The sequence below is a fragment of the Orcinus orca genome, chromosome 13 (genome assembly GCF_937001465.1).
Source record: "Orcinus orca chromosome 13, mOrcOrc1.1, whole genome shotgun sequence".
In the NCBI taxonomy this organism is placed as follows: domain Eukaryota; kingdom Metazoa; phylum Chordata; class Mammalia; order Artiodactyla; family Delphinidae; genus Orcinus; species Orcinus orca.
In genome coordinates, this window is record NC_064571.1 from 71,526,557 (window position 1) to 71,546,331 (window position 19,775).

Sequence of the window (19,775 nt, forward strand, 5' to 3'; positions counted from 1 at the left end):
AGCCGGGGACCGAGACCCCCGGCGGGCGCCAGGAGGGAAAACGTGGACGCGAAGCGGCATCACCGGGGTCGGTGGTGGGGGTCGGCCTCCCCTTCCCCGCCGAGCGTGTTCGTATCCCCCTTTCCTCGCCCGCTGGTGCCCCGGCCTCCGGGAATCGCCTCCGGTCCCGCTCGGGGTCCTGCTTCACTTCCAAAGCTTCTGCCGCCGCGATCCCAGCAGCTGTTGCTGCCTCTAGGACGTATATCACCTCCAGCTTCACGCATCCTGGCGAGGCCGCCTAATTAACCCCATTTTACTGATGAGCAAACATACTCAGAGAGGTCAAGTAGCAGCTTGATTTGAAGCTAGGTTTAACTGCAAATCCCACTGCCTTCCCAGCTTGTCGCCGAAGCCTAATACCGCCCCCTCCGCCCCCACTTTCCAAGTTCCCGGCGCCTTCTTACCGATTGCCACCAGTCTGTGAGCCAGATAGCTCCAGCATAGACATAGGCTGGTGCTGAAAGGGCTCCATGGACTCTCGTCCTCAGCCTCGGTACCCCAGAGAGATTCCCCCCTCAACACACACACACAAACGCTCTCTTCGGAGGTGACTGACATCCCACATCAGGTGACCTGAACCCCAAGAGAAACGGCACCAGATAAGATGAACACAACTTCTCAGAGGAAGAGACATTTCAGATCACTGTTCAATCTCCATCTTTTGCAGAGGAAAGAAACGGAGACTCCAAGAGCAGAAATGCTTTGCTCCAAGGTCACACAGCGGGAAAGAAGCAGAGCTGTGACTGGAAGGCAGTTTGTCATCCAAACTGGGACACTTTTGAGAGTGCAGGAGGTGCTAACAGGGATAGGTTTATAGGCATAAACCAGGACAGAGGGTGTAAACCAGGACCAGGCCATTCAGTCACCCTATCTCTGAGAGAGGCCTCTGAGCCCTGATGTAGACGCCACATCTGCAGCTTCTAGTCCTCAGCATTGCTGGTTCACCTCAGCTCTAGACCTCAGTTTCCAGCTAAGCCCCTCTATCCCCACCGAGGCATTCACAGGCGTTCCATTTCAACAATCACACTTGAACCCAGTCCTCTTTCCTTTTCTATCCCAGCTAAGGACATCACCTTTCACCTGGTCCCCCAACCTGGAACTCTTCTTAATCCTTACATGCAACTGGTCACCAAGTCCTGGCAATTCTGCTTCCGCCATTTGTCGTGTGGCCCTTCCTCCTCTCCAACCCTGCTGTCCCAGCCGAACTTCAGTTCCTCCTCTGATCTTTCCTCCAGGCCACACTTCGTATTTCATACCCAAACCCGTGTAACTCTGGATTTTGGCTGCGTCAGGGACCACACAGGTGTGAGAAATCAAGCAGAGCTACCTAAGTGGTTGGACCCACCCCCTAATTGTTGTAGAATGTTCCAGAGCCTTTCTAGGGCTTTTTAACTGGTGGCAACTCTCCAGGGACCTCTATGTGCACATACATACAATCCCTTGACTTGTTCAGGGCTCAAGAGCCATGTAGGAAGGAAGTCAGCTTCACTTTGAGTCAGAACCGCTTAGATCCTTCCTTGGGCTGAGATTGCTGGAAGACAGCTGGCAGCACGGAGAGCACAGGATGCAGCCCGAGGGAGGAGGATACTTAACAGAGAGGCCAGAGGGAGCAGCTGGGTCTGGAAGTGAGGGGCTGGGGGCCTAGGTGATGTGTGAGGCTGTGCCTGAGCTTCACCCTCTGGGAGAGTCTGTGTGGGGGACAGAGAGGGCTGAGGGGTGGAGGCAAGAGCTGGGTCACTGGGATCCCAGCTGCTCTGCTGTGGGTTCCCCCTCTGACAGGGCTGGTGGTGACAAGTAGAAGGGAAGACATACAAGAGGTCAGTGGTCTGAAGGAGGAGGCAGGGAGGGGGGCACGGCCCCAGCAGAGGCCCACTGTTGGTCCAGAGGCCAGCCTGTGGCAGAGGTCGGCCAAGCTGCCCGTGAGTGGGCAGAGTGGTCAATGGAGTAGAAAGATGGTGGAAGTGGCCAGCAGCAGCTCAGGTTATGTGTAAAACAAACCCACTCCACCCCACCTAGGACGGATGGCCTTCTCCGAGCCCATGAACTGGGGGAGGCCAGAAAACATTTGGATAAGCACCTCTGAAAATTCTAGGAAATGTATCCAATTTTTCTTTCAGAAAATTCTAAATGTAAACTAGAGATAATAGTATTATGAATCCCCCTGTACTCATCTCCCAGCTTTAACACTTACCAGCCCACAGCTGATCTTATTTCTGTTTATTTCCCCTCCTTATAGAATTTTTTTTAAACAGCTTTATTGAGTTATAATTCACATACTATAAAATCCATCCATTTAAAATGTACAATTTTGGTGTTTTTAGTATACTCACCATGTTGTGCAACCATCACCATGATCTAATTTTCAAACATGTTCATCTTTCCTTTAAAAGAAACCCCTACCCATTAGCAGTCAGTCCTTTCCCCAGCCCTCCTCCTATCTGTAGACAATTGCCAGTCTACTTCCTGTCTGTATAAATTTGTTGATTCCATACATTTTCATACAAATAATAAAATGTGTGGTCTTCTGTGACTGGCTTCTCTCATTTAGCAGAAGTTTCAAGATTCACCCACATTGCAGCATGTGTCAGTACTTCATTATTTTTATGGCTGAATAATATTCCAGTGTGTGGATAACCACATTTTATTTATTCATTAATAAGTTGATGGACATTTGGGTTATTTCCACCTTTTTGGCCTCATGAATAATGCTGCTATGAACGTTTGTGTACAAGTTTTTGTGTGGACATATGTTTTCACTTCCCTTCCTTGTGGTGGAATTGCTGAGTCGGATGGTCTATGTTTAACATTTTGAGGAGCTGCCGAACTGTTTTTCAAAGTCACTGCACCGTTTAACATTACCACCAGAAATATACTGGGTTGGCCAAAAAGTTCATTTGGATTTTTCCATTAACATCTTACAGAAAAACCAGAACGAACTTTTTAGCCAACCCAATATGAGAGTTCCAATCTCTCTGCATCCTTGCCAAAGTGTACTGTCTGTCTTTTTAAGTCTAGCCATTCTAGTGGATATGAAGTGGTATTTCATTGTCGGTTTTTTTTTTTTTCTTTCCCGATACGCGGGCCTCTCACTGTTGTGGCCTCTTCCGTTGCGGAGCACAGGCTCCGGACGCGCAGGCTCAGCGGCCATGGCTCACGGGCCCAGCCGCTCCGCGGCATGTGGGATCTTCCCGGACCAGGGCACGAACCCGCGTCCCCTGCATCGGCAGGCGGACTCTCAACCACTGCGCCACCAGTGAAGCCCTTCATTGTGGTTTTGATTTATATTTTCCTTAATGACTAATGGTTCTGGGTAACTTTTCATGTGCTTATTGGATATTTGTATTTTCTTTGGAGAAATGACTATTCAAATCCTTTGCCTTTGTCTTTTTATTGTTGAGTTGCAAACCTTTTTATATTCTGGATATAAGTCCTTTTTCAGAGATATGATTTGTGAATATTTTCTCCCATTTGATGGGTTGTCTTTTCACTTGATGATACTGTGTGCATCACAAAAGTCTTTGATTTGATGAAATCCAATTTATCCTTCTTTTTCTTTTGTTGCTTGTGCTTTTGGTGTCATATCTAAGAAAACATTGTCTAACTCAAGGCCACAGAGATTTACTCCTGTATTTTCTTCTAAGAATTTTATAGTTTTTAGCTCTTACATTTAGGTCTATGATCTACTTTGAGTTAATTCTTGTGTACAGTGCGAGGTAGGAGTCCAACTTCATTCTTTGGCATATGGATATCCAGGTGTCCCAACGCCATTTGTTGAAAAGGTTATTCTTTCTCCCATTTAATTGTCTTGGTACCCTTGTTAAAGATCAATTGAACATACATGTCCTCATAGAACTTTGAAAAGATCTTAGATATCACTTCCTCTATAAATATTTCAATATGTATATCTAAAGATAGGAACCTTTTTTTTAATAAAATTTAACTGCAGTGATATTATACAATTAACAAACTAACAATATTTTCTTAGTATCACAAAATATGTAGTCGATGTTCATATTTTCCCAACTGTCTTGGAGAATTTATTTACAATTTATTTAAATCAAGTTCCCAGTAAGATCCATACATTTTTTCCTTGCAATTTATTTGTAGAAGAAATTGGACTCTTTGTCCTATAGTGTTTCTCACAGTCTAGATTTTGTTGATTCAGTCCTTGTAGGGTAATTTCATTTGTTACTTTGTTGATTTTCTCTAAATTGGTAGTAGACTGTAGGTAGTAAATCAAATTCAGAAGGTTTGAGTTTTGTTTTCTTGTGTTATAGGAGGTGGTGGTCCTTCTGTCAGGAGGCACACAGTGTCAGGTTGTCTCTGTTTCGTGATGTCAGCAGCCATTGTTGATAGTCGCCTAAGTGTCACCTTCCCTTTAAAACACCTAATTTCCCAAGATAGGACTGACTCATCTTTTCTCAGTGTGCACACCACACCACTCCACAGAATGTATTACGTTGTACTATTAAATACACCTCCCACATCTTATCTATTCACATGTGATTCTCCACAGGGACTAATATGTATCTGGCTTACAGCAGGCATCAACAGATAAGGCAAAATGGTCCTAGAGCTGAGAGGATGACATTTGAAGTCCAATGGCTGTACAAGTGACTTAATCTCTTTTCAGTGGTGGCAAGAGCCAACTGTCAACATTTCAGGAATTTCACAAGTGGGTTATTAAACACAGCTCTTATCAAAAATTAAATTATAAAAAGTTACAAATAAACAACTTATATTAAACAACCATAATAAATAATTAAAACTCATTACTTCCTCATTTTATTACATTTTATTATTTTCTATGCTCTAAAGGTTATTTTTGTCTATTGTTTCTGTATGGTGGCAAAACTATATAATGGTGTGCTACTGTTCATCTCTTCCCAACTCTGTGTTTGGTGATATCATGTTGATAGCTTGAAATTGGCCACAGTGGGATTATTTACACCATGGAAATTGGTAAATGCTGTGAATCAGGTTTTTTTTTTCCTAGAGAGTGGTTATAAAACATTTACCAGTACACCATTGTCTCTCATTGTTAAATGGGGATAAAAATAATACCCACTTCATGTAAGATGTACATAAAGCACTTGGCACAGTTTCAGATACACATTTTAATAAATGGTAGTCATAAATTTTATTACTGGTATCTCATCTCATCTCTGGACTGGGGAGCTGAGGGAAGCTGTACTTTCATTAGGCATTTCTAAGGCAAATATAACATGGAGTACTACACACTCATTAAAAATTGTGCTATGAAAGTTAATAAACAGAAACCTCATTTAAAATGTAGTCGGGAGGCCAGAGGGGTAAACTCTCACGCCCTACCATTCCAGTGTCAACTGCAGACCCAACAGGAAGAGACTGTACCTTTGTATCTCTAATGGGAAGAAGGTTACCACTTTACTACCTAGCAGAAGGAAGAATTTCTCCCTGCCAGGAAATAGCCTAGCCATTGAGAGACTGTCACAACTCAGCTAATGAAAAGCCACTACACTCTGAATTCCCGGTTTCCTCCAATGGACTCTATTTATAATAGCTCCTCCCAACTCCCCCTTCTCCTCTATAAAAGAGTTTTCTCTCCTTTGTTCTCCAGACTTACCTGTGGTTCCTTGTAGATTGCATGTCCCAAATTGCAATTCTTTCTTTTCTTTTATAAATTTATTTATTTTATTTTTGGCTGCGTTGGGTCTTCGTTGCTGCGCACGGGCTTTCTTTCGTTGCCGTGAGCGGGGGCTACTCTTCATTGCGGTGTGCAGGCTTCTCACTGCAGTGGCTTCTCTTGTTGCAGAGCATGGGCTCTAGGCGCGCGGGCTTCAGTAGTTGTGGCTCCCTGGCTCTAGAGCACAGGCTCAGTCGTTGTGGTGCACGGGCTTAGTTGCTCCACAGCATGTGGGATCTTTCCAGACCAGGGATCGAACCCATGTCTCCTGCAATGGCAGGCAGATTCTTAACCACTGCACCACCAGGGAAGTCCCCCAAATTGCAATTCTTGCCAATTCCTGAATAAACCCATTTTGCAATGAAACAGATGAATTTAATAAGGACAATATATAAAAATCAACTGCATATTCTGTTCTTAAATTCATCTATTAGTTCTTATAGCTGTTTCGTAGATTCCTTGGGATTTTCTGTGTACCAGATCATGTTGTCTACAAATAAAGACAGCTTTATTTGATCCTCTCCAATCTGTAGGCCTTTTATTTTGCGTCTAACTGCATTGGCGAGGACCTCCAGTCCTATGTTGAATAGGAGAAGTGGAAGTGGACATCTTTGCCTTGTCTCCGATCTTAGAAGGAAAGTCTTTGGCCTTTCACTATTGAGGACGGTGTTAATTGTAGGTTTTTTGTAGATGACCTTTATCAGGTTGAGATCACTTACCTACTATTTTATTGTTTTCTGTTCACCTCCTCTACTTTTTGTTCTTCTGGTTCTTCCTTCCTTGCCTCTTAAAGAAGTCTGTTTCATTTTTTTCTATTGGCTTTTTAGCTATACTTTTTTTTCCCACTTTTTTTTTGTGGTTTTTCCAGGGATTACATTATTCATTCTTAAATTTTCACAGTCTATATAGAGTTAGCAGTACACTAAATATAGAAAACTTGTAACATATAGATCCATTTATCCCTTCTCCAGTATACATAGCACTGTGTGTATACATTGTATGTATGTACACACATTTACATGTATTTCATTAACCCCACAAGACAATGTTGTCATTTTTAGGTGTAAAGAGTCATACATATTATAATGAAATGAAGAAGAAAAAACAGACTTTTATATCTACCCACATATTTACTTACTGATGCTCTTTATTCCTCTCTGAGGACCCAAGTTTCCATCTGGTATCATACACCTTCAGCGTGTAGGAGTTCCTTTAGCATTTATTGTATTGCAAATCTGCTGGCAATGAATTCTTTTTTTTTTTTCCCCTCTTTTAACTGAGAATGTCTATTTTCCCTTTTTTCTGAAGGATGTGTTCATGGGATATAGACTTCTGGGTTGACTTTCTTTTTCTTTCAGCCTTTAGAGATATTGTTTCACTTTTATTTTTTTTATTTGGTAAATAAATAGTTCACTCTCTAGGGGCTTTATTTAGCTGATTTTTTGTATAAAGTCCAGAGTTCATCTTTTTTTAATTTTTCCCCCTGTGGAGGTTGCTTTCATAGGATTTACTCAACCATTACCAGAAGCGGAAGTGCCCCAACCTTATTTTTCTATTAAACTTTTTATTTTGAAAAGAGCTAGACCTATAGAAAGGTTGTAAAAATATTATAACAAACTCCCATGTGCCTTTAACCTCGATTCACAATATAATACGTATTATTCTTTTCTTTTCTGAGCCATTTGAAAGCAAGTTCAAGACATCACGCTCCTTTGCCCATGAATACTTCGGTATGTGCTTCCTAAGAAGTAGGACATTCTCTTACACAGCCACAGTTCAATTATTAAATTCAGGAAATTTAATATTGATACATAATATTCAGTCAACATTCAATTTTTTATCCCAGTATTGTCCTTTATAGCATCTTTTCCCAAGATTTAATCTAGAATCATGCACTGTATTTAGTTACCATGTCTCTAAGCTCGAACATTTTCTCAGCCTTTTTTTTTTTTTGCTTTTAAGACATTGGTATTTTGAAGAGTGTAGACCATGTGTTCCGTAGAATGACCAGTTTTGCCTGATGCATCACTGTCAGGAATACTCAGTGCACCATACCAGGAGGCAAGTGATGTCAGTTTGTCCCACTTTTTGTGATGCTAACTTGGATCACTTGGTTCAGGTTGTGTTTGCCAGGTGTCCGCACTATAAAGGCACCTTTTTTCCCTTTGTGATTAACAGAGAATTGGTGGGAAGATGTTTGTGACTGTTCACAACATCCTGTTCCCCAGCACACTTGCACCCAATGATAGCATCCATTGCTGATTCTTGCCTGAGTCAATTATTACTGTGATGTTTACTAAATGGTGATTTTCTAACTCTGTCATTCCTTAAACATGTATTAGTTGGCATTCCACTACAAAGAGGAGCTTGCCCTCAGCCCCTTATTTATTATCAATTCATGAATTCTTTTAAATTCTTTATTTTGATGCTCAAACTGTCCTATATTTGACCAAAGGGAGCATCTTTCAGCTAGTTCCTGTGTGCCATTGGCATGCACCCATAATTCTTTGGAATTTTCCTTACTTTCTGAAACAATAGGATGTTCCAGGGTCATTCTGCCCTTTGCCTGCCCAGCTCTGGAATCAGCCATTTCTTCAAGGACTACTGCTTCCTTTTAGTGATTTGGGGACTGTACTCCCAGCAGCACCATCTGTAGAGTCCAGGTGATAGAGGCTTTTCAGAGTTGAAAACAACTAAGAAGTCTGTGTTGTCCTCTGAGGGAAATATGTCCACAATTCTGTCCACTTGCTGCATAGTTCTGTGGCTGGAACACCATAAGCACTTCCCCCTCTGCTAGTAGGCTGGATAGACCAAAGAACAGTCTGGAAGTCTTCCTGTTGATGTTTGAAGCACCATATGGATATTGTCACCATGTGTTCTTTTTTTTTTGGCCCAGCCACACAGCTTGTGGGATCTTAGTTCCCTGACCAGGGAACCCTCGTACCCTCGACAGTGAAAGTGTGGAGTCCTAACCACTGGACCACCAGGGAATTCTCATGTCATCGTGTGTTCTTATAAAGGGCTGGGAATATTTATTTTAAAGCCATTCACTTTTTTCTTATTTATTTATTTATTTATGGCTGCGTTGGGTCTTCGTTGCTGCACGGGCTTTTCTCTAGTTGCGGCGAGCAGAGGCTACTCTTCGTTACAGTGCACTGGCTTCTCATTGCGGTGGCTTCTCTTGTTGCGGAGCACGGGCTCTAGGCACACGGGCTTCAGTAGTTGTGGCTCGTGGGCTCTAGAGCGCAGGCTCAGTACTTGTGGCGCACGGGCTTAGTTGCTCTGCGGCATGTGGGATATTCCTGGACTAGGGCTCGAACTCGTGTCCCCTGCATTGTCAGGCAGATTCTTAACCACTGCACCACAAGGGAAGCCCGACATTTTTAAAATGAGGTCAATTTGTTGACTTTCAGCCCTCATTTTGTCATCGCATAACATTGTGTTAATTTCCTTCTCATAGGTTCTCTACAGTTAAGAATTCATTGAAGATGTTCTTTCTTATTTCTGTGGTGTGAACTATAAAGTGTCTTAGAATCCTGCAAAGTAGAAAAGAACCACAGTTTGGTTGACCTTTGTAATTTACCTAATGTAGTTCATTAGGCAAAAAAATGTAGAAAGGAGCCTATTCAAGGGGTGTGTTTTTTTGCATGTTTATATTTTATCATAAAAGGAGAGAATGTTATAGGGATAAAGAGGAATTGGAACCCAATCCTTATCTATAGGTTGTTCCTGAAATGCTCCTTCCAAAAAATAAATAACTCATGAAATATTTATTTCGGGAAGTTAGAATTTTAAGTTTTGGTCAATAGTGAACACAGTAAATCAAACTACACGTCTTATAAGTTGGGTATTTTGTTAGTTGATACACTTTTTTTTCAAGTAAATAATACATGTTTTAAACAAATAAAACATTTTGACTCTAAATAGTATTTTAAATAATATTAGGAAAGAAGTAACAAATAATCAACATGATTCATTATTTTCATTATTCCATATTTTTCATTTTGTAAAATTTCTTCTAATTAAGCTTCACCATCACTAAGATGTCTTTAAACTGAAGCTTCATTCGCCTTTTCATCTCTTGCTTTTAAATGGTGGTGTTTATGTTCATGACTTAAGCTTCAGAATCCTTTAAAAATGACTTTATTCAAATTGTTTTCTAAAAAAGAGATTTTTGTGCTACTTGTTTTTCATACCATTCAGAACCACACTTGCCTGAATAAACATTTCAGATGGCCTTGGTATCATCTGGGCCCAAGCGACAGCAAATAACCAAGCAAAACTGTAGAAATTGTCCAATGTCTTTTCTGTGAATCAAGTCAACGAATTAGCTGAGGCTCCTACAGCTTTGCTTTTGTTGCTGAGACAGACTGTCCAATAATTCCACTGATATTCCAATCTGAGCAATAAGACAAATAGATCAATGGAAGAGAATAGAGAGCCCAGAAGTAGACACAGGCAAATATGGTCAGCTGATCTTTGACGAATGAGCAAAGGCAATTAAATGGTAAAAGAAAGAATAGTCTTTTCAACAAATGGGGCTGGAACAACAGGACATCCACATGCAAAAAAGAGAGAGATAGAGAATATAGACCCAGACCTTACACCCTTCACAAAAATTAATTCAAAATAGCCCATAGACCTAAATGTAAAATACAAAACTATAGAACTCATAGAAGATAACATAGGAGAAAACCTAAGTGACCTTATGTTGGGCGATAACTTTTTAGATGCAACACCAGAAGCGTGATCCACGCTTTTGAAAAGAAAAAACTGGTAGGTTGGACTTCATTAAAATTAAAACCTCTGCTCTGCCTATCTGAGCAATAGAGTCTGGATAATATTCATGGGTCTGAAAGATGTGAGCTTCCTTCTCCAGACTTAAGATCTGACGTTTTGAAGATGGCAACACAACACGGTTGATATTTTTATAACCGGGCAAGTTGACTTACTACAAATCACAAATTTACCCTTACCACTTGCTTTGCTGCTGTTTTCACCAGTCTTCTTGCCACCAACCAGCCATCAGGGATGGAAGGCGGCAACTGAGAGCCCTGGGCTTACTGTCAAGCCAAGAAGCTTCCAGAACTTGTGGGAGAGCTCCCACTCAGTCACTCACATAGTGACTGAACAGTTGGTAGGAATGCCTTCTGGGGAAGTTGGATTCTTGACCATGTATGTGAGGGTTTATTTCTGGGCTCTCTATCCTGTTACATTGGTCTATATGTCTGTCTTTATGCCAAGACCATATTGCTTTGGGGTTTTGTTTTTGGTTTTTACTGAGGTATAATTGACATATAACATTATTAGTTGCAGGTGTATAACATAATGATTCGATATTTGTATACACTATGACATGATCACCACAATAAGTATCGTTAACATCCATCACCATACATAGTTACCTATTTTTTTTCTTGTGATGAAGACTTTTAAAGTCTAGTCTCTTAGCAACTTTCAAATATACAATACAGTATTATTAATTGTAGTCACTATGCTGCACATCAACAAAATGAAAATGCAACCTACCAAATGGGAAAAAACATTTGCAAATCATATATCTGAGAACCCCAAACAACCCAATTTAAAAATGGGCAGAGGATCTGAATATATATTTTTCCAAAGAACACATACAAATGGCCAACAGGTACACGAAAACATGTTCAGCATCACTAATCATCAGGGAAATACAAATCAAAACCACCATGAGATATCACCTCACACCTGTTAGAACTGCTGTTGTAAAAAAGATAAAAAATAACAAGTGTTGGCAAGGATGTGGAGAAAAGAGAACGCCCCGAGCACTGGTGGTGAGAATGTAACTTGGTGCAGTCACTGTGAAAAACAGTATGAAGGTCCCTCAAAATATTTAAAATAGAACTACCATATGATTCAGCGGTTCCACATATGGGTATTTATCTGAAAGAAAGAAAAACACTAACTGGAAAAGATATCTATGCCCCCATGTTCGTTACAACATTATTTACAATAGTCAAGACATGGAAACAACCGAAGTGTCCATCGATGGACAAAGAAAATGTGAACTATGTATATATATATGATAGACATATACACATACATACACAATGGCATATTATTCAACCATAAAAAAAGAAGGAAATCCTGCCATTTTCAACAACATGGAGGGTATTATGCTAATTGAAAAATACCATATGATCTCACTTATATGTGGAATCTAAAACAAACAAACAAAAAAACAAATGAAAAAACAAGCTCATAGATACAGAGAACACATTAGTGGTTACCAGAGGCAGGGGGCTGGGAGATGGAGTGAAATGAGTGAAGATGGTCGAAAGGTACAAACTTCCAGTTATAAAATAAGTCCAGGGGGTGTAATGTACAGCATCGTGACTGTGGTTAATAACACTGTACTATATATTTGAAAGTTGCTAAGAGAGTAGATCTTAAAAATTCTTTTTTTTTTTCATGCGGTACGCGGGCCTCTTCCGTTGCGGAGCACAGGCTCCGGACACGCAGGCTCAGCGGCCATGGCTCACGGGCCCAGCAGCTCCGCGGCATGTGGGATCTTCCCAGACCGGGGCACGAAGCCGCGTACCCTGCATTGGCAGGTGGACTCTCAACCACTGCGCCACCAGGGAAGCCCTTAAAAATTCTTATCACAAGGAAAAGAAAATCTGTAACTATGTCTGGTGATGGGTGTTAACTAGACTTATCGTAGTGATTGTTTTGCAATATATACATACATTGAATCATAATTTTGTACACCTGAAATGAATATGTTTTATGTCAATTATACCTTCATTGAAAAAACAGTATGTTGTTTAATTTTCATATATTTGTAAAATTTCCAGTTTCTCTTCTATTATTGATTTCTAGTTTCATTGTGGTCAGAAAAGATACTTTTAAATATTTCAATCTTTTAAAATTTATTGAGACTCGTTTCATATAATGCTATTTTATAAATGACCAGAGTCTATTCTATTTGCTTTTTATGTGAGCACTTATTATTACAATATTATGGGAATTTAAATTTTAATAAAAGACATTTAATCAGTTCTAAAAAACGGACTTGTAAACTCTAGTCAGTTGTGTATAACATACCTCTATGTGGTGCAGGGTCAAGTCCCATACTCAGATGATATTATAGTATACACACGTCTCATATTATTTTCTAAAGTACTGCTCTATTTTTACAACAGATATCAAGAAGTGAAAGTGGCCCTCCATTAGGGCATGGACTTCCAGGGAAGGTAAGTGATCAGGTATGGGAGTCAGACCCACCTGGGAATGGGCCTGAGTTTTCCTTTCTGCTGGTGTGATTCTGACAAGTTACATAATTTGCTGAGCTTGTATTTATCCACTTGCCAAATGCGGACAACAACACATACCTCATGGAGTACGTGTCCTAACTCAGGATTAGCTGAAATCAGATTAGCACAGGCAACTCTACTCAATACTCCGTAATGACCTATATGGGAAAAGAATCTAAAAAAGAGTGGATATATGTATATGTATAACTGATTCACTTTGCTGTACACTTGAAACTAACACAGCATTGTAAATAAACTATACTCCATTAAAAAAAAAAGGAAGATGAAGAGGACACTGGCTCTGAGACTGAGGAGAGCAAGTGAGGGAGGGAGAGAGCAGTGTCCTGGGATCCAAGTGAAGGAGGTGTTTCAGGAAGGAGTGAGATTAATGAGTCAACATCTCAGATTCAGCATCGCTCTGACCTCAGCAAGAGCTTTCCTGATGGGGTGATGGGAATGCAGCCCTGATTTCACTGAGCAGGGAGGAGAAGGAGCAGTGGCATCTCTGGACATCTGTAAATTAAAGCCCTGCAATATGATTTCTAAGTGACCTGTTTGTCCCTCAGTTGTCCTTGCTTTCTTGAGAATTTTGCTATGCATTTAAAATTACATTTATCCTGTATTTCTAGGTGTCTGCTGTACTGCCTGGCTCAAAGCACATACGTGAAGCTTCATCAACTCTCGTTTATGTGTTCATTCACTCACTCCTTTAACATGATTTACTGGGCAACTTCTATGTGCCAGGAACACTTAGGCACTGGAGATCCAGTGGCAAACCGGGCAGATTTTATCCCTGCTCTCAGACAGCCTGGTCCCTAGCCTGGTCCCTTTCCTCACTCTTTTCACATGCTCCATCAGCTCTGTAACATCCATCACCTATCAATATTATTTCTCCCACTTGCGTTTCTGAAGACCACGTCCTCAGTCCACTAGAGATCGGTTGCTTCCTAGGCCAGCGGCACCGCCCTGCAGGATCTCAGGTCTCCCTCTTTCCTGGTGTACTTTTTCATTTTGCTAGAATATATCCTCCAATAGATTCCTGAGAAGGCGAGTAAGGGAAGGAAACATTTACCTCTTTGCACATCTGAATACATCATTTCACATTTAACAGGTAATTTGAATGAGTATAGAATTCTACATAGAATATCCTTTTCACTCAGAATTGTTTTCGAGGTCTCGGTATTACTTTAGGAACATTTAAATCATTCAGGTCCTTGATTCTTTTGTATGTGACCTGCTTTTTCTCTGTTTTTGTTTTTTTTTTTAAATCATTTATCTTTGGAATTCTGAAATGTCATGATGACATTCCTGGGTGCAGGTAATTTTTTGTTTTTCGTGCTAGGTCTTTTCAATCTGGAGACTAAAATCCCTCAATTCTAGGAAGTTTTCTTATATTCTCTCTTCGATAACCACCTTCCTTCAGCTTTCCTCTCTATTTTCTTTCTCTAGACCTCCAACTAATCAAATTTTGGCTTTTAGATTGACCTTCTAAATTTCTTATCATTTCCTCCCATTTTCCATTTCTCACTCTTTTTTGTGTGTGTTTTACTTTCAGGAAGATTTCCTTGACTTTTATCTTCTAATTCTCTTGAAACTTTTATTTCAGTTGACAGTTTTTATTTTAGAGAATCCTATCTCATTCTTTATTTCTTTTTTTTATGACATCCTTATGTTGCTTTTTGGATACAATATCATCTCATATCCAAGAATATTAATGAAAGTGAGTTTGGGATTTTTCTTTGATTTTCTGCATTTTTCCCCCTTTGTTTCCTTTTTCTGTTTTTTGTTTGTTGTTTTATTCTCTCATTTATGTTAATGTGAAGAACTGAATATCTGATTGAATGCAAATATCTGTTAAGTCTGAGGGTCAGGAACGTGGATTTTTATTAATTTGTCTATACGTTTCTGTGTTTAAATGATCTCATATATATATTCTAGGTAGATTGGAAACTTTATGTATATTCATCTATCTTGATGACTGGAGACCTTCAACATAGAATAATCTGCAATGAGACTGACTTGTAGTTGGTGAATCTCCAGTATTTGTGAGTCTTTTCTTTTGGGACAGGTTTTCCAGAGAGGACATTCCAAATCTTTGGCCTGGCTATGTGTGTCTGGCTGCCAAAATTCTGGGAAAGGGAGGGGAGAAGGAAGGAAGGAATCTGAGGAGCTCATCGTTCAAGATGCAGATATTGGGATTTCCCTGGTGGCACAGTGGTTAAGAATCCGCCTGCCAATGTAGGGGACACAGGTTCGAGCCCTGGTCTGGGAAGATCCCACATGCCACGGAGCAACTAAGCCCGTGCGCCACAACTACTGAGCCTGCATTCTAGAGCCCGCGAGCCACAACTACTGAGCCCGTGGGCCACGACTACTAAAGCCCCTGCGTGCCTCAAGCCCGTGCTCCGCAACAAGAGAAACCACTGCAGTGAGAAGCCCGCGCACCTCAATGAAGAACAGCTCCCGCTCGCCGCAACTAGAGAAAGCACACATGCAACAATAAAGACCCAATGCAGCCAATAAATAAATAAATAAACTAAAAAAAAAAACCCAATGCAGATATTCACTGAACTCCTGGTGTTCGACCCTCTGACTCACCTCCACCTTTCCCCATGCCCTGTGTCCTCGTCTGGAGGTTCTGTCAGTCCATTTCTGCAAATAATAAGCCTCCAGCAAGAGTGGCAGCAACTCCTGGCAGCAAGAGGTGGGCGGGGACACCTGGGGATCCCATTATTTCTTACACAGACTTTCTACCCATCCCCATTTTTAACCCATCACCACATGTTTATCTTCTCCATGGTCCCTGGTACCGCTAAACTCTGGAACTCGTGGGATTCAGGGTGAATCTGCTCACTTTTTATTGGCATCCACCTTTGAAAACACTTAGGTTGTAACTTCTGCTCTAGAATAGTTAGCTCTGTTTTCTATCTCCCACTTTTTAAAGACCTAGGTCAATATTTGCATAAATAAATTTTTTTATTCTTACAGATGTTTCTTGCCTTTTTTTATTTGGTTTTTGTAGGATTGATTATACTTTGTAAATTCCTTTACTCCCATCTTATTGGAGGTTGGGAGAGAGAATTTAATTTTGTGTGGCTGTGTTTACCGTAAATTCTTGATGACGGATCTCAGACTGATGGGCTCTGGAGAAGTTTCCGGTGCACAATGAAGAAACGCAGTTCCCAGGAATGGTCACAAGGTGGCTCAATGGCTCTATTTAATTTATAATTTCTCCATAGCCATCCCTGCCAACTCGCAAGAGTTAAGAGTACTTTGAGTCTTGGTTAATCCGGCAGAGGGGAACCACAGAATCCGAGAATATTTACATTGGACTGAGTCTCCGAGGGCTTCCTAGCCCACCTCCTCCAAGGCAACAGAGATCCACGAGGTCATCCAGCTTATCCTGTGTCTGGTGGTAGTCGCAGAAAAAGGTTGGGCTTGAATTTTAAGGTTCTTTTATGGTTATATTTGAAGTTGCCTTTAAATTGGAATACAAATGTGAATGCATGAAAGTCGGGGTGGGAACAAGGAGGCCAGAGAAAGATGGAGAAGGCTGTCACTGGTTCACTGATCACACATCCTGAGCTCCTGCCGCTTGGATGGCAGTGCGCTAAGTACTGTGAAGACACAAAGGAGATGAGACAGGGTCCCTGCCCACCAGAGCTTACAGTCTGGTAAGGAGATGAGCCAACATAAGACAATTAACCACAACCAAGGAAGTCTGCAATACATGCCCAGTGGAAATGTAGCTCAAAAGTGCTACAGAATGGATGGAGAAGGGCAAGGTCAATTCCCTGCTCAGGAGTAGGGAATATCCTTGCTGGTGGGACTTGGGCTGGCCTTGGAAGAACAGTGTAGATCAGCCCTTCTCAAATTGGAATGTGCATAACAAGCAGCACCTAGGGCTCTTGTTTCAAGATATGATTCTAATTCAGTACAGCCATAGTGTGTGTGTGTGTGTGTGTGTGTGTGTGTGTGTGCGCGCGCGCGCCTGGCATTGAGATTTTGCATTTCTAACAAGCTCCCAGGTGATTCCAATGTGGCTGACCTAAAGACCACACTTTGAGTAGCAAGAGTGTAGGCACTGGTTCATGAACTTGGCCGCACATGGCAATCACACAGAAAGTCAAACAAGAAAACCACTAACAGTCTTACCCTAGAGATCCTGTGTTACTTGGCCTGGGGTGCAACCTTAACATTGGTTATTTTTAAAAGCACTTCCCAGATATTCTAACGTGCAGTAAAGTTTGAGCATCACTGACACCAGGGGCATTTATCATTCATTTTGTCCGCCCAGCACCTGAATCCCTGACCCTTAGAGTCAGAGCCCACCCCCACTTTTGAAGCTGAAAACAAGAGATACTCCCTTTCCCTCACTTGCCTGGAATTTGGGGTCCACCAACCAACCCAGACTTTGCAGCGAAAGCTACTGAAAACAAAGAAACAGAGGCTGAACTATATAGACTTAGCAAAGATTTTGCATTGGTGGCAGCTATATTGTTTCAGTGACAATTCTTTTTTTTTTTTTTAATATTATTTGGCCGCGAGGGATCTTTTAGTTGCGGCATGCAGGCTTTTAGTTGGGGCACGCGGGATCTAGTTCCCTGACCAGGGGTCAAACCCGTGCCCCCTGCATTGGGAGCGTGGAGTCTTAACCACGGGAACACCAGGGAAGTCCCTATTTCAGTGACAATCCTTGGGGCCTGCTGCTCAGCAGCAGGGACTGTAGCACCTCAGCAGACCAGTCCTGCTAAGCTTGATTTTGAGCATTGGTCTCGGCTGCAAAGCCTCTCAGACTGCTTCTATAGTCCTGAAAATGGTGATATCATTTAAACACATACACACGCGGCACCCTTTATGGTTAAATATAATACAAACTTTAAAACCCACATAGGACAAATGTGTAGATTAATGTATTGCTATAAAGCAAACACCCTTGTAAACAACATCCATGTCATAAGATAGGATTTTGCTATCCCCCAAACCCTTCATGTCCCCCTACAATGTATAACTCCTCCCTCCCTAAGAATACCCCTCCCTGACTTTTAATCGTTTTCTTAATATTCTTTTTTTTTTGCGGTTCGCGGGCCTCTCACTGTTGTTGCCTCTCCCGCTGCAGAGCACAGGCTCCGGACGCGCAGGCTCAGCGGCCATGGCTCACGGGCCCAGCCGCTCTGCGGCATGTGGGCTCTTCCCGGACCGGGGCACGAAGCCGCGTCCCCTGCATCGGCAGGCGGACTCTCAACCACTGCGCCACCAGGGAAGCCCCTTAATATTCTTTATATTATTTCTGTACTTCCCTAAACACATTAAGGTTTAGTTTTGCCTGTTGTTTTTTTTTCCTTTCCATCTTTTGTTAATTTACAATCTCTCTCTCCATTGGAACTTAATTGTTGAAGACACTGGATCAGTTATCCTGTAAAATTTACCAGTCTGGATTTTGTTGACTGATGTAGTTTAATATATTCCTCTGTCCTTAGATTTCCTGTAAAATTGGTAGTTGGATCTAGGTTAAGTTTGACCTGAGGTTTGATCTTTTTTTTTTTTTTTTGGCATGGCCTTAGCATAGAAAGTATTGTGTTCTTTGTCAGAAGATAAAATGTCTGGATTTCTCTGAACTTGCACTGGAGACATTTCCACTTTGTACTTCAATGACAATTAATGTTAGAAGTTCCTGAATTTTTTGCTACAGACTTTTTCCTAAGCAACTGTTATTCTCCCTTTGACTAGATGCAACAGGAACACACCACCTCTTTTTATCTTGGTGCTGGAAGTTTCAGAGCTAAATTCGATGTCCCAGCAAAACATTCTGACTTGGAGCACTCACATCCCCTACATGACTTCATCTTAGGGAGTCACACTGATCTCAAATCCACCTAGGAAGTTGGCCTTTGCTCCCCGCCCCTGTATTTTGACTTATTTCACTACTATTATTCACTGCTGTGGCCATTATTAAGCAGCAAAAGTCCCCCTCAAAGTACATAGCCTCAGCCAATTAAGAGAATTGTGAAAAGCAACTTCATCATCATTTACTTCTAGCCAAGAGATGGTGTGAAGTAGGAGGAAACAAAATTAACAAGATGGTAAGGGGTAATATAGGTTTCAAGAAAAAAAGTAGTAAACTGTGCTAAGTACTTTTCAAGGGCATTGTTCTTTGTTCGAGGTACCAAGGTTAGGCTAAACGGCTACGTTAACTCGATAAGCTAAGGTTACACTCCAGCGTTCTATCTTTCTGTTGGCTCTGGCGCGTTTGTTTTATTGCCCCCATTATAATCAGTATAACCAAACCTTATCCTGAGAAACTGTGATATGGAGAAGGTGAAAATAGACTGAGCACTTTCTTACTTTCGAAATCCAACTCCAGCACCAACTGGCAGTGCAACCTGAAGCACATTACTTCACCCCGAGACAGTTTACTTCGTACAAATGGTACTACTTCACCAGGCCGTTGACGACATAATCCAAAGAACAGTGCCACAAGTACCTAATCCACTTCCTAGTAGGCAAGAGACAGTCTTTCTCTTTCACATACTCCCCTGTATATTAAGCCTGCCCTCTGCCATCATTTTAGTCTGGTCTTACTCAAATCGCAATAATTCAGCAACCTTCTGTCTGATCTCTAGAACCCTTGTTTCTCCTCTTCCAACCCACCTAGACTCGCCTTCCTCAAACACACTGCTCTCACCACTCTGCAGGGCTCACCAGGACTCCAATTGCCTATCACATTGTCCAGTTGGACTTATAGTCTGCCACACAAGCAAAGCTTGTTTCTAATGTGC

The 19,775-nt window shown here is 41.4% G+C and overlaps 1 protein-coding gene and 1 long non-coding RNA gene across 3 annotated transcripts in view; one reads left to right on the plus strand and one right to left on the minus strand.

Annotated features, from left to right (window-relative positions):
* Nucleotides 1-6,953: 6,953 nt before the first annotated feature.
* Nucleotides 6,954-18,049, minus strand: LOC117200771 (uncharacterized). 2 transcript variants are annotated; one of them, XR_007470750.1, is made up of 2 exons: nucleotides 16,103-18,049; nucleotides 6,954-14,035 (listed from the first exon to the last, which is right to left on the minus strand). It is a non-coding gene; the product is annotated as an uncharacterized LOC117200771 (long non-coding RNA). The 2 variants fall into 2 exon arrangements; XR_007470749.1 differs by having other exon boundaries at nucleotides 15,595-18,049.
* A 94-nt stretch (nucleotides 18,050-18,143) lies between these two features.
* Nucleotides 18,144-19,775, plus strand: part of DTNB (dystrobrevin beta) — a 608,309-nt gene continuing 606,677 nt past the window's right edge. Inside the window, exon 1 of the mRNA XM_049695720.1 lies at nucleotides 18,144-18,179. Within this exon, the coding sequence (XP_049551677.1) occupies nucleotides 18,149-18,179 (31 nt within the window). The 5' untranslated portion in view covers nucleotides 18,144-18,148. The remainder of the gene's footprint in view (nucleotides 18,180-19,775) is intronic.